At 44.6% G+C, this 14,260-nt stretch overlaps 1 protein-coding gene across 1 annotated transcript in view; it reads left to right on the forward strand.

The window, feature by feature from the left end:
* The window catches only part of LOC146019912 (early activation antigen CD69-like), a 115,746-nt gene extending 101,743 nt beyond the window's left edge, over window positions 1-14,003 (forward strand). Inside the window, exons 8-9 of the mRNA XM_083152568.1 lie at window positions 11,043-11,149; window positions 13,803-14,003. Coding sequence (XP_083008694.1) covers window positions 11,043-11,149; window positions 13,803-13,908 — 213 coding nt within the window. The 3' untranslated portion in view covers window positions 13,909-14,003. The remainder of the gene's footprint in view (window positions 1-11,042; window positions 11,150-13,802) is intronic.
* The last annotated feature ends 257 nt before the right edge of the window (window positions 14,004-14,260 follow it).

The raw sequence follows: 14,260 nt of genomic DNA on the forward strand, positions 1-14,260 counted from the left end.
ACAACCATAGACAGAGAACGAGGGGACAGATCGCACATGGACATTGTGTTTATAAAAAACAGTAGTATCTGTGTGTAGCTCTTAAGGATAACATCATCCCACAGTGGGGTGATCGGGGCTTCTGCGTGTCATGCCCACGGGTCCCGTCCCGGCCGCCATGGTTGGCGGAAGTGGCCGGCTCACATGGGTACGGATGGCGGATATGACATCATGGATGGATTGCGCTAAACGGCGCTGGTTGTCATATGGGATGCAGATGGTGGGCGGAAGTGTTATACCACCTCCTAGTACAATTGGTATACAGTAGGTAGTGTGTCAGTGTATGGCATATTTAGACATGTGTCACCGGAAGTGACACCTTGGATGGTGGAAATACAGCCAACCTTGCATATTGGTTGGCATTGTCTGGTATCTTTGATATCTGATACATTATGGTTTATAAACAAATAATAATAATAGAAACTGTGCAAAAGGTATATAGAGTAGGAGAGATAATATAGAGAGCAGAGGAAGTGATTCCAGTAAATTATCTGGTCAGATCATATTTAAAAATATAAGTTTAATTAACATATATCGGTGAGTATAATATGTATAGTGCAAAGTCTCTACACCATAACTATCACAAGAAAAAGATGAGATACATTATCTTCAAAGTGTCAATAATACATTGCTATATGAGCCTTCATATGTCAAAAGGTATAGTTTTATTATATATATATATATATATAGAACTTGTGGGGTGTCCGGCACTCCTCGCTCAGCCAGTGTTCGTGCCCGGGTGCCTTCCCAAGTAGCCTTGCAGCTACTAATGCAACTTCCAATATATTAGGCGTCACTCCAGGTCTTATGTGAAAAAAACGTGATGTTTATTAATCCTTCTAACGGTCAACGCCGTTTCGCCCGAAACGGCGTTGACCGTTAGAAGGATTAATAAACATCACGTTTTTTTCACATAAGACCTGGAGTGACGCCTAATATATTGGAAGTTATATATATATATATATATATATATATATATATATATATATATATATATATATATATATTTTTTTTTTTTTAACTCAGGAAGAACTAATATAGATGAATAGGATGATAGAGAGTAGATTTGGATGGTACTGAACAAATAGATAGAAGTTGTAAAGTTTTACAGTCAAATCAGACAGTCTGCATCCTGAATATATAGTGTGGATTTGTATATAACAATAAACCAAGAGGAGAAAGATTGGTCGCACAAGACTACACAATAAGTGTCTTTAATGACCCCCAAATAGAATTTTTTTTTCAGTTTAATGTAATTATGACTGAAAGAGGAGGTGTGCTACCCCAGGACAGTGAGATATATCACAGAAAAAGAGAAACAGGAATGTCCTGTTTATATGGGTGCACCTATCATAATTAAAATTTATACTTTTATTAGGTATACTTTAAGAAATACTGTGAAATGTTTAAAAATATAGGAAGAAATGGACAAACAACAGTTAAAGTAGGAAATCAAAAATAATAAAATAAAGGTGGCAGACAGGCTGCTCTCTCCAAATTAACTTCTATAGTAAGGACGGATTGGTATGTGTGAGTATTGTAGGTGTTTGGTGTATTAACACAATGGATGTCTTCACCTTTAATATCCATATAAGAGGTAAAGTCACTGTTCCTACTTGATATATGTGGAACAGGCACTGGGTTGATCACCCTATTACCCAGATAATAACTGGGACAAGCAATGGGTGTTTAGATAGATAATATACAGGCTAGCATTACTCCTTTGCTAGCCCGCATACGGAGATGCCTATGTAGAACCGGCTATTTATTAATTAGTATTCTATTCCTGTGTCACCTGGATCTATCAGGCTATTGCGGTGTGATGTTCACCGCAATGCTCTGAGATCCCTGATGCCAGGTAGGAGCGTATATGCGCCGGTCTACACCAGTGTTTTAGAGCACTCAGCCACCCGTACAATGTCTGTGCCTGGAGTTGGAGCTTTTGAAAGCCTTGAAAAAGCTGTTCAAGCTGCCAATAGGGGATTCCCTGTTACAATCAGTAACCGCCTGTTACTGACTCCACCCACTACGCAATGGGCGGGGATATCACTGCCACCACCAGACTCCTCCTACGTGGCACCTGGAACCACGGATACCTCCTCAGGCCCAAATGATGGCACCTGAGTACTACCTGCTGGAGTGTGTGCATCGACACGCTGCTGATACACCCCCCCCCCCCTGACTGGTGTCAATCAGTTCCTCACTGGTCACGGACCAGACCTCTGCTTTAGTAGCTGGCAGAGCGGAGCTCGGAGACGCTGGATATTTGCACCCAGTACAGCTGGACAACTGAATTATTGTTGTAATTCTGTTGGTCGCAAGATGAAAGTAGTCGTCTTGGGCAATAGATGGTTTATTTGCTCAAAGTAGAAGCTCTTAAAAGAGCCATCTCCTAGATCCCTAGGAGGCACAGCATACAGGTAATGTTACAGCACTCAGATCAGGTAGATTGTACAATTTTACAGGCAAACTTGTGCCTTTTTATCCAAAATCAACACAGCATAACACAGGGGGTAATTCCACCCTGTTTTCCCCACCCAATCAGCATTGTGCAGGAGGTGTACATGCCTGGGACATTTACATTCATATATCAATTGGAACATTTTCCAGATTACATGTCAAAGGGTTCACTCCAATTTCCTTAGAATATTTACCAAATGGACAGGAAAGCCTGGATTCCTTGACACATCAAATACACAAGTGATGTACTACTAACACCTCCATACAGGAACTACAGACACAAAGCCCGCCACCTGCGGTGCAGTGTCATTCTGTTAGTAAATGGACAATTTAGCATCTCATTTCCTTATCACCGGAATTCCTTCCTTAAGTTAATTTCAAAGTGTATTTTCACATTTAAAATACATTTAAATGACACTTTATACATCATACGGAGCCTGGGCTCAGCAGAGGCTTCCGACACCACACAACACTGCAGCTACGGACCCTCAGTCCCAGCTCAGTGATTCACATATATTAATACATTTAAAATATCTTTATTTAACCCATTTTGCTCTGGGCTCCCTTGAGCCCTGCAGCCCAGCTGCAGGGGCTCCTTAACACTAGACTGGCTGCGCTGGGGAGCTTCCAACCTGCAGTGCCCGTACTCTTGGCAGCGGCAGTTCCCAGTGTGCTGCTGTACAGCAGCGGCTTCTGTAGCGCTGCAGCCCGGGACAGCATCCCGGCTGCAGCATCTCCCAGCACACTGCTCGGCCATGCCACATTCTCTCTCCACTGGAGGATGGGGGTTACAGCTGGATGGCACCGGGGTTGCCGGAGGGAGACCGGGGCCACGGCGCCCATACACAATGTGAATAAAACATTTTTTTACTTTGGCGGCAAGTGCCCCTTGTCCAAGATGGCGCCGGGGCAGAAGGGGTTCGGGGTCTCCGGCCACAGATCCCATGGGTTTACATGTTATTGGCCTCGAATATACAGTATACCCCCCTCCATAAGAGGCGTCAGATATAAGACCCTTTGCTTTCAAGAGGTTTTTTGGACATTTAAATTAAACAGTCTGCATCCAAATGGCCTGAATGAGGCCTTAGAACTGAACAGTGTTCTCTGATCCAAACCTCTGAGCATTGTTATATACAAATCCACACTATATATTCTGGATGCAGACTTTCTGATTTGACTGTAATACTTTACAACTTCTATCTATTTGTTCAGTAACATCCAAATCTACTCTCTATCATCCTATTCATCTATATTAGTTCTTCCTGAGTTTTTTGAAAAAATTAAATAAAAAAAATTATATATATATATATATATATATATATATATATATATATATATATATAACTATACCTTTTGACATATGAAGGCTCATATAGCAATGTATTATTGACACTTTGAAGATAATGTATCTCATCTTTTTCTTGTGATAGGTATGGTGTAGAGACTTTGCACTATACATATTATACTCACCATATGTTAATTAAACTTATATTTTTAAATATGATCTGACCAGATAATTTACTGGAATCACTTCCTCTGCTCTCTATATTATCTCTCCTACTCTATATACCTTTTGCACGGTTCCTATTATTATTATTATTATTATTATTATTATTATTAGTTTATAAACCATAATGTATCAGATATCAAAGATACCAGACAATGCCAACCAATATGCAAGGTTGGCTGTATTTCCGCCATCCAAGGTGTCACTTCCGGTGACACATGTCTAAATATGCCATACACTGACACACTAGCTATACCAATTGTACTAGGAGGCGGTATAACACTTCCGTATGGCAAGTGGGGATGTACACCCTGCGCTTAACTTCAAATGATATTACATACACAGTGGTTCAGGTGAAAATTCTTATATGGAAATTGTATTAATTTCAGCAGGTTCAACAATAAAATAATAGCAGTAATAGCTATAATAAAACACTGTGAATACGTGATAAAATACGCTATGGTATATGCTGTATATATGTAAAATAAATTAGGATGACAGCTACTACCGGTATACATACACAAATGGACAGGGGGTCACAGGACAAACATAAAATAGTCCAGTGCACAGGCCATGTAGGTGTAGCTTAAGTTGCTGTTTGAAAGTCTTCTAGTGCTCGTGAGAGTGGTTTGAAGTAAAGTACCTGTTCCCAGAGTACAGGGGGTCTGCCCGCAGACTTACCCGTCAATGCCGTGTTGTGTAAACGGTGTAGGCGGGATCTCCACATACATCGACTAGTTTCGCCAACAAGGCTTCCTCGGGATGGTGTGTGTGGTTGATGCCCCTGCAGGCTGGGGTTTAAATACGATTTTCTTGTGCTCGAACTGGTTCTAACTTACACACCCCTGTGTGGGCGTCCAGCAGTCTTATGCTGTCTTTTGTTTTAACTTCCGCCCTTACCCGGGCGTCCTAGTAGCAGATGATTCCCCTTGTGGGGTGCCTGATGCGGCGTCATCTCCACCCCTCGGTTTCCCGGCTTCCCATTGCCGCTCTGTTTCTATCAGCTGTGTGAGGGGGGCGGGCGCGACGTCATACCTGTCTCTGTGCGCTCCAGCTGTGTTCTGCTGATAACAACTGTCAGCTAAGAGTCCGCCCTTAAGGTGCGGGTGTGGTATGCTTCACCAAGGTACCCGGTCCCTCTTCCTCATTTCAGGATGGAAGCTTGGATGATTGGGTGGTTGGGTGGTGTGGACGCGGCTCTATAACTTCTATGTCGGCTTCTGGATATATGTCTACTAATTGTGTAGACAGTTACTGTTGTGGCTTATTGGCTGTAACTTGGCTTAATTTGCACAGTAACACAAGACAGCAGACATAGACACATCAGGGATTTGTTTCAATACTACGATAGATTAGAGCTGTGCTAATTATGAGTATACATAATAAATTGAAATAATAAAATAAAATAGAATAAAATAAATAAAATAAAATAAAATATGGAGGTCTATGCAATATGGAAAACAAAATATGAGTGAAGGAATATAATATACATAATAAATATAATTCTGAATATTAAAAATAAGAATTGCATGTAATCGGCTATCTAGGTAAAAATCAAGGCGTGATGAGAAGGGGAAGAATAATAAGCTGTGTAAAATACACAGTATACAATGTGGGGGACTCCCTTGGTGGTATAGAGACTCGGATGGTCACTACGCTATTAAATTAGCCCGAGGGAGTGGATACGTTAATAAGCTAGATAAGGGTATTGGTGTTTAGCAGCGGCTGTTGGACTAATTCAAAGGAAGGCTGCTATATCAAAGTCCACGTTCAATCTTTTGGGGGTTAAGGTCCCCATGTTGTAGATGATTCTTGTCTCTTCTTTGGTTAGAGCTTTGTCTTGATTACCTCCTCTCCAATTGATTTTTCACTTTCTTTAGGCCGATAAACTTCAAGGATCTGGGATCGTTGTTGTGTTTTTCTGTATAATGTAAAGGGATGCTGTGGTTGGTCTTTTTGTTGGTGATGTTGCAGATGTGTTCTTGGATACGTGTATGTAATTTCTGCTTTGTCTTCCCTATATATTGTAGCCCACAGGGGCATTCCAACATATAGATTACCCCCTCAGTGTTGCAGGTTACACGGTCTCTGATCTTGTAGGTTCTTTTGTTTTGCTGTGGAGATTACTTCTTTTGTGATTCTTGTACCTTCTGGTTGTGTTTTCTTGCACGCTGTGTAACAGCCGCATCTTGAAAACCCTTTAGTGTTCAACATGGATTTTTGATTCGAGATGTCCGTCACGGGGTCCAGGTGACTCTTCACTAGTGCTGATCTTAGAGTATCTGTTCTTCTATAGAACTTGCGGTAGTATGTCCTTCAATTCTTCATCTCCCTGTAGGATATACCAGTGTTTCTTTAGACTAGCTTCCAGTAGTCTGTTTTGAGTGGAATACTCGGATCTGAACAAGAGGTTCTGATTTTTCTCTTTCTTTTCTTTCTCTCTGTATGTGAGCAGTTCTCCTCATTCATTTTCCAGAAATTTGGGGTTGTAGTCTTTCTGTTCGAACTTCATGATTATTTGTTCGGATTGGTTCTCATAGTCTCCTTGTTTGGAACAATTCCGGCGTATCCTTCTTAGTTGTCCACCCGGGATATTTTGTTTCCATTTCCTGTGGTGGTTACTTGTGGCTCCTAGGTAGCCATTACAGTCGGTTGGTTTTATGTTTTAGTTTCAATCTTACCGTTTTCCACAAAGAGATTCAGATCTAAAAAATTCACATTTGTGCTGCTGATGGTGCTTGTGAATTCCAGTTTAATCTGGTTGCCATTGATGATTTCTATAAACTTTTTTAGGTCAGCTTCCTCTCCATTCCATATAATTATGACGCAGTCGATGTACCTAGCCCATAGGAGTAGATTACTTCCATACTTGTTGTTGTTCCATATGGTTTCTATTTCCCAATACGCTAAGTAAGAGGTTTGCATATGATGGGGCAAATTTGGTCCTCATCGCTGTTCCTTGGCATGGGGGGTAAAAGGTGTCTCCATACCAGAAGTAGTTAGGGTTGAGGATGAAATGGATTGCTTCGATAATGAACTCGATCTGTTCTGTGTTCATCTCCGAGTCCTCTTCCAACCTTTTTCTCACGTGCTTGCATCCATCCTCATGTTTGATGCATGTGTATAGCGCCTTGATATCACAGGTAGCTAGCAGGTATGTTTCTTCCCATTGTACATCTTTAAGCATATTTAGTACCTGAGTTGTGTCTTTAATGTAACCCTTCTGTTGTTTTACGATTGGTTGTAGGAACTTGTCGATGTAGCTTAATAGATTTGACGTAATGGATCCGATACCTGCAACTATGGGTCGTCCTGGTGGTTGGTTGATATCTTTGTGCACCTTCGGCATGTGGTAAAATACCGGTATGATGGGGTTCGATGGTAGAAGATGGTCATATTCTTGTTGATTTAGTATTCCTTTTTCCTGTCCTTTTCTTCGTAGTTTCTCCAATTCTTTTTTTATAGGAGTTCATGGGGTTCAGTCTTAGTTGCTGGTCCGGTATGTGGTGTTATCTTTCAGTTGTCTTAATGCTTCTGCTTCGTATGTCTCTCTGTCCATCACCACTATACCCCCCCCCCCCCCCTTTATCTGACGGTTTTATTATGGAGTAATTTTTCCTTAATGACTCCATGGCCTTTTTTCCTGTTTCGTTATGTTCCAATCTGTATTTTTGATTTTCTCTGGAATTTTTTCAAGGTCTTTCTCCACCAATTTCTCGAAGGTTTTTATGAAAGGTCACTTGAGGTATCTTGGGAAGAACACTGACTTACTTTTCATATCCGTGTGTACGAATTTATTCTCAGGATTTTTTTCTGGGTTTTCTTCAGGATTTTTTCCTTTGCCTCTACCGGTATCTATTTCTTCCCCTTCTTTGTCCTTCCTTCTGAAGTGTTTCTTCAGAGTTAACTTACGAACAAACTTATACAGATCTATGAATGTATTGAACTTTTTAACTTATTTGTTGGGGCAAATTTTAAGACCTTCTCAAGCACTGCGTATTCAGATGGTGTTAATTGATATTTGCTTAGGTTGAAGATGCCCTTGTGTGTCTCTTTTTCGGCTCTCTTCTTTCCTTGTTGTAGTGATTTTTTCTCTTCCCTTTTGGTCTTTCTTCCTCCTCGCTGTCCTCGCTTGTGGAGATGCTTCTTTTTCTCCTCTGTCCCTTTCTGTTGTATGATGGGTGTGTGGTTTTTGGGATCGCCCCTTGTCTGTGGTTGGGTGCCTGATCCCCATAGACCTGGTCTACATGCAGTATCTTGTAACTGTATACTATTCATCAAGGTGTGTGCTGAAGTATTGTAATCTTCTTTTTCTTGATCTTTCACTCATCGGTTAAAGATGTCAATAAGGATTCTTTCCTTTGAGTACCCTTCCCTTTTTCTTTCTTTGTGGGTATGAGGTGGGTTCCTTGTTCCTCTTTTTTCCCAGGTGTCAGGGGAATGTCTGCGTTTCCTTCTCTGTGGGTATGGGTATAACTCTGTGGGTATAACACTTCCGCCCACCATCTGCATCCCATATGACAACCAGCGCTGTTTAGCGCAATCCATCCATGATGTCATACCCCACCATCTGTACCCATGTGAGCCAGCCACTTCTGCCAACCATGGCGGCCGGGACGGGACCCGTCGGCATGACACGCAGAAGCCCCGATCACCCCACTGTGGGATGATATTATCCTTAAGAGCTACTGTTTTTTTATAAACACAATGTCCATGTGCGATCTGTCTATCGCACAGATTGGTACTTAGACATATACTTGGGACAATACTTCCGGGATCATGTGACAAGTCCCGGTCACATGACAGACCCCTGTTTTTTTTTCTGAAGCTGTTTTATATGTTTTTTTATGCTGATTATGTATATTAATACTCTGCTTTACAGTCCCACCTGTGCATACCTACCACTGGCATCATGTTAAGCTTTTTATGATCTGTTTTATTGTGTATTTAACATAAACAATTCATTGGGTCTCCACACCTGCAATTACTGGTATAATCAACCCAGGGTATATATGGAGGTTCCCTAGACACTCTCCATACTCCAGCTCCTGATGAAGACGTGAGATCACGTTGAAACGCGTTGAGCACTTTCTCCACAAGACTCCTCCCTGCGATTTTGCACAATCTGCACCTGACTTTGCACTTTATTCCGGACCAGTTTACTCATTACCAGGACTATGAATATTCAGCAGCTTCAGCAGTGTCGTGCTGGGTATACTTATACCAAAAGGACTGCCTACAATCACTATGCTCTGAACACCTGGACTCACTGGGCATTCATCCGGGACTTCATCCAAACTGATACAGCCATTTCATAAGGAGACCCCAATTACCTCTCCGTCTCCAACTGGTAACTATCATGTGCTGGCAATTACCTCTCCGTCTCCAACTGGTAACTATCATGTGCTGGCAATTACCTCTCCGTCTCCAACTGGTAACTATCATGTGCTGGCAATTACCTCTCCGTCTCCAACTGGTAACTATCATGTGCTGGCAATTACCTCTCCGTCTCCAACTGGTAACTATCATGTGCTGGCAATTACCTCTCCGTCTCCAACTGGTAACTATCATGTGCTGGCAATTACCTCTCCGTCTCCAACTGGTAACTATCATGTGCTGGCAATTACCTCTCCGTCTCCAACTGGTAACTATCATGTGCTGGCAATTACCTCTCCGTCTCCAACTGGTAACTATCATGTGCTGGCAATTACCTCTCCGTCTCCAACTGGTAACTATCATGTGCTGGCAATTACCTCTCCGTCTCCAACTGGTAACTATCATGTGCTGGCAATTACCTCTCCGTCTCCAACTGGTAACTATCATGTGCTGGCAATTACCTCTCCGTCTGCAACTGGTAACTATCATGTGCTGGCAATTACCTCTCCGTCTCCAACTGGTAACTATCATGTGCTGGCAATTACCTCTCCGTCTCCAACTGGTAACTATCATGTGCTGGCAATTACCTCTCCGTCTCCAACTGGTAACTATCATGTGCTGGCAATTACCTCTCCGTCTCCAACTGGTAACTATCATGTGCTGGCAATTACCTCTCCGTCTGCAACTGGTAACTATCATGTGCTGGCAATTACCTCTCCGTCTCCAACTGGTAACTATCATGTGCTGGCAATTACCTCTCCGTCTCCAACTGGTAACTATCATGTGCTGGCAATTACCTCTCCGTCTCCAACTGGTAACTATCATGTGCTGGCAATTACCTCTCCGTCTCCAACTGGTAACTATCATGTGCCGGCAATTACCTCTCCAACTGGTAACTATCATGTGCTGGCAATTACCTCTCCGTCTCCAACTGGTAACTATCATGTGCTGGCAATTACCTCTCCTTCTCCAACTGGTAACTATCATGTGCTGGCAATTACCTCTCCGTCTCCAACTGGTAACTATCATGTGCTGGCAATTACCTCTCCGTCTCCAACTGGTAACTATCATGTGCTGGCAATTACCTCTCCATCTCCAACTGGTAACTATCATGTGCTGGCAATTACCTCTCCATCTCCAACTGGTAACTATCATGTGCTGGCAATTACCTCTCCGTCTCCAACTGGTAACTATCATGTGCAGTGAATTATAATAGATTGTTCATCTTGTGGAGCCAACCCATTGGTGTGGGGGATAGAACAAATCTCTAAAAATCTATGAAGTGTTTTTTAACATTTTAGTATTGTTTTTTTATGATTGTGAGAATTCTCATTCACTATGTGTTTTATTTTATGAATTAATAAATGTCATATAAATATTTTTAAACAAGTGGTAGTGTACATCTTTCAGTTTAAACCCTAGCACTGTACTTCTTCTTTTTTGATTATTTTATATATTTGGGAGAATAACACACTTCCAGTACAGCAGCTTTCGCCGTGTCTGTGGTTCCCTTCTTACATATAACAGTATAAGGACTTCCTAAGTATTTAGTGTTCATTCTAACACCCGCCATATTTGAAAACCCATGCAGTTCCTCTTCCCTGCTCATCCTACTTGGCGCTCAGACTAATGCTAGCATCTATATTGTGTATTACCACAGAAACTGGTGACTATCACAGCACAGGAATTCTGGATTGGATTAACTGCTGAAGGAACCCATTACCAAGGGAAGATGTGGACAGGAAGATGGGCCGACGGCAGCAATGTGTAAGTTCTTCGACAGCTGTGAGGTCACACTAATCACCCCAAATCCTGAGATCCCCATAACTCATGTTAGAGGTGGAACTGACATTGGTGCAGCAGGTGAGTCTTGTGCATGTGCAGGAGAGATGTCTCCGGGAACATGGCAGCTATGTTGAGTCCTGTGGGAGAGATGTCCCCAGGAACATGGCGGCTGTGTGGAGTCCTGTGCATGAGCAGGAGAGATGTCTCCAGGAACATGGTGGCTATGTGGAGTCCTGTGCAGGAGAGATGTCCCCAGGAACATGGCGGCTATGTGGAGTCCTGCGCATGTGCAGGAGAGATGTCCCCAGGAACATGGCAGCTATGTGTAGTCCTGTGCAGGAGAGATGTCCCCAGGAACATGGCAGCTATGTGGAGTCCTGTGCATGTGCAGGAGAGATGTCCCCGAGAACATGGCAGCTATGTGGAGTCCTGTGCATGTGCAGGAGAGATGTCCCCGAGAACATGGCGGCTATGTGGAGTCCTGTGCATGTGCAGGAGAGATGTCCCTGGGAACATGGCAGCTATATGGAGACGTGTGAATGTGCAGGAGAGATTTGTCTGGGAACATGGCGGCTATGTGGGGTCCTGTGCATGAGCAGGAGAGATGTCCCCGAGAACATGGCGGCTGTGTGGAGTCCTGTTCATGTGCAGGAGAGATGTCCCCGAGAACATGGCGGCTGTGTGGAGTCCTGTTCATGTGAGGAGAGATGTCCCCGAGAACATGGCGGCTGTGTGGAGTCCTGTTCATGTGCAGGAGAGATGTCCCCAGGAAGATGGTGGCTGTGTGGAGTCCTGTGCATGTACAGGAGAGATGTCTCCAGGAACATGGTGGCTGTGTGGAGTCCTGTGCATGTGCAGGAGAGATGTCACTGGGAACATGGCGGCTGTGTGGAGTCCTGTGCATGTGCAGGAGAGATGTCCCTGGGAACATGGCAGCTATGTGGAGTCCTGTGCATGAGCAAGAGAGATGTCTCCAGGAACATGGCGGCTTTGTGCAGTCCTGTGCATGTACAGGAGAGATGTTTTCAGGAACATGGCGGCTGTGTGGAGTCCTGTGCATGTGCAGGAGAGATGTCACTGGGAACATGGCGGCTGTGTGGAGTCCTGTGCATGTGCAGAAGAGATTTGTCTGGGAACATGGTGGCTATGTGGAGTCCTGTGCATGAGCAGGAGAGATGTCTCCAGGAACATGGCGGCTGTGTGGAGTCCTGTGCATGTGCAGGAGAGATTTGTCTGGGAACATGGCGGCTGTGTGGAGTCCTGTGCATGTGCAGGAGAGATTTGTCTGGGAACATGGCGGCTGTGTGGAGTCCTGTGCATGTGCAGGAGATATGTCCCCAGGAACATGGCGGCTGTGTGGAGTCCTGTGCATGTGCAGGAGAGATGTCCCTGGGAACATGGCGGCTGTGTGCAGTCCTGTGCATGATCAGGAGAGATATCCCCAGGAGCAAGCACTGCCGCCGTGTTCCCAGAGTCCTGTTCATGCAAAGGAGGGATGTTCCTGGGAACAAGGCAAACTTTCCATGTTCCCGGGCATGATTGAGATGCTCCCAGAAACAATTTCCCAGAGTCCTGCACATGTGCAGTAGAGCTATCCCCAGGAACAATTCACAACTGACATGTTCCCGTAGCACTGCACATGGGCAGGAGTGATGTCCCTGGGAACAAGGCATAGCCACCATGTTCTCGGAGTCCTGTGCATGTGCAGGAGAGATGTCCCTGGGAACATGGCGGCTGTGTGGAGTCCTGTGCATGTGCAGGAGAGATTTGTCTGGGAACATGGCGGCTATGTGGAGTCCTGTGCATGATCAGGAGAGATGTCCCCAGGAGCAAGCACTGCCGCCGTGTTCCCAGAGTCCTGTTCATGCAAAGGAGAGATGTCCCTGGGAACAAGGGAAACTTTCCATGTTCCCGGGCATGATTGAGATGTTCCCAGAAACAATTTCCCAGAGTCCTGCACATGTGCAGTAGAGCTATCCCCAGGAACAATTCACAACTGACATGTTCCCGTAGCACTGCACACGGGCAGGAGTGATGTCCCTGGGAACAAGGCATAGCCACCATGTTCTCGGAGTCCTGTATATATGCAGGAGAGATGTCTCCAGGAACAAGGTGCATTCACCAGGCTCTCAGAGTCCTGTGCAAAGCCATCAGCCAGATTCTACAGCCCTGCTGGAAATGAGGGGGCTCACACAGAGCCTGTAAGCAGCCTTCCCTCCTCCCTTGATCCCTCTCGTTCCCCTCTGAATATAGGCAGCCAATCAGGAGCAGGGGCATCCTTGCCTACTGTCCTGGAATGGCTGGGAGGCTCCAGAAAACCAGGTGGCTCTCCCAGTAAGCATGTCCTATCATCGCCACACCCCTGGGGGGGTGCAGAGATGATGCAATGTATGGTGATTCACAGCATCATGGCCCGATATCACAATGTTGTGGACATGACTCCACTCTGCCCCTAACCTGCATCACTCCCCCTAGGCCATGCCCCCAACATGACCTGCCACGCCCACTCATCACACCCAGCATATAGGTTGGTATAAGTAGGAGCAGTGGATATCTCTGATGGCGGCCTCACCTGTACATCCTGCAGGGAATGAGAGGAACATGGACTGTTACCTAATTATCATTTCTCTCTTAGGCCTGTCAGTAAAGGGACGGGAACATGCGCCAAGATAGGACGTGACCTGTCGCTGGAGAGCTGTTACACGGAGCTGCACTGGATCTGTGAGAGAGACCTGATGTAACTGTGCTCAGGACTGACGGCAGCACAGGACGGACCCGGGGGGATAATTACTGATCATGTCTGACCTGTTTCCGCTTATTACCACATATTAAACGTTTTCGCTCAGTGTCCAGATCCCCTCTGTCCCCATGTGCTGCTGGTTCCCATCGCCGGCCTGCTGGATAATACCAGCTCTGGGGAGGGACAAGGGAAAGCCAATCATTGATATACAATATATCCCAATCCACATAGAATTTGGGAGACTCTCCTGTGAGCAGATGAGGGTAGGAGCATCCTCTCCTGTAGATGGCAGCCAGTCCAGGGTTTCCTTGTAGCCTAGCCGCGGCTAGTTTGTACAGTACATAAAGCAAAGC

This window comes from Crinia signifera, chromosome 1, assembly GCF_055691185.1.
Source record: "Crinia signifera chromosome 1, ASM5569118v1, whole genome shotgun sequence".
NCBI lineage: Eukaryota > Metazoa > Chordata > Amphibia > Anura > Myobatrachidae > Crinia > Crinia signifera.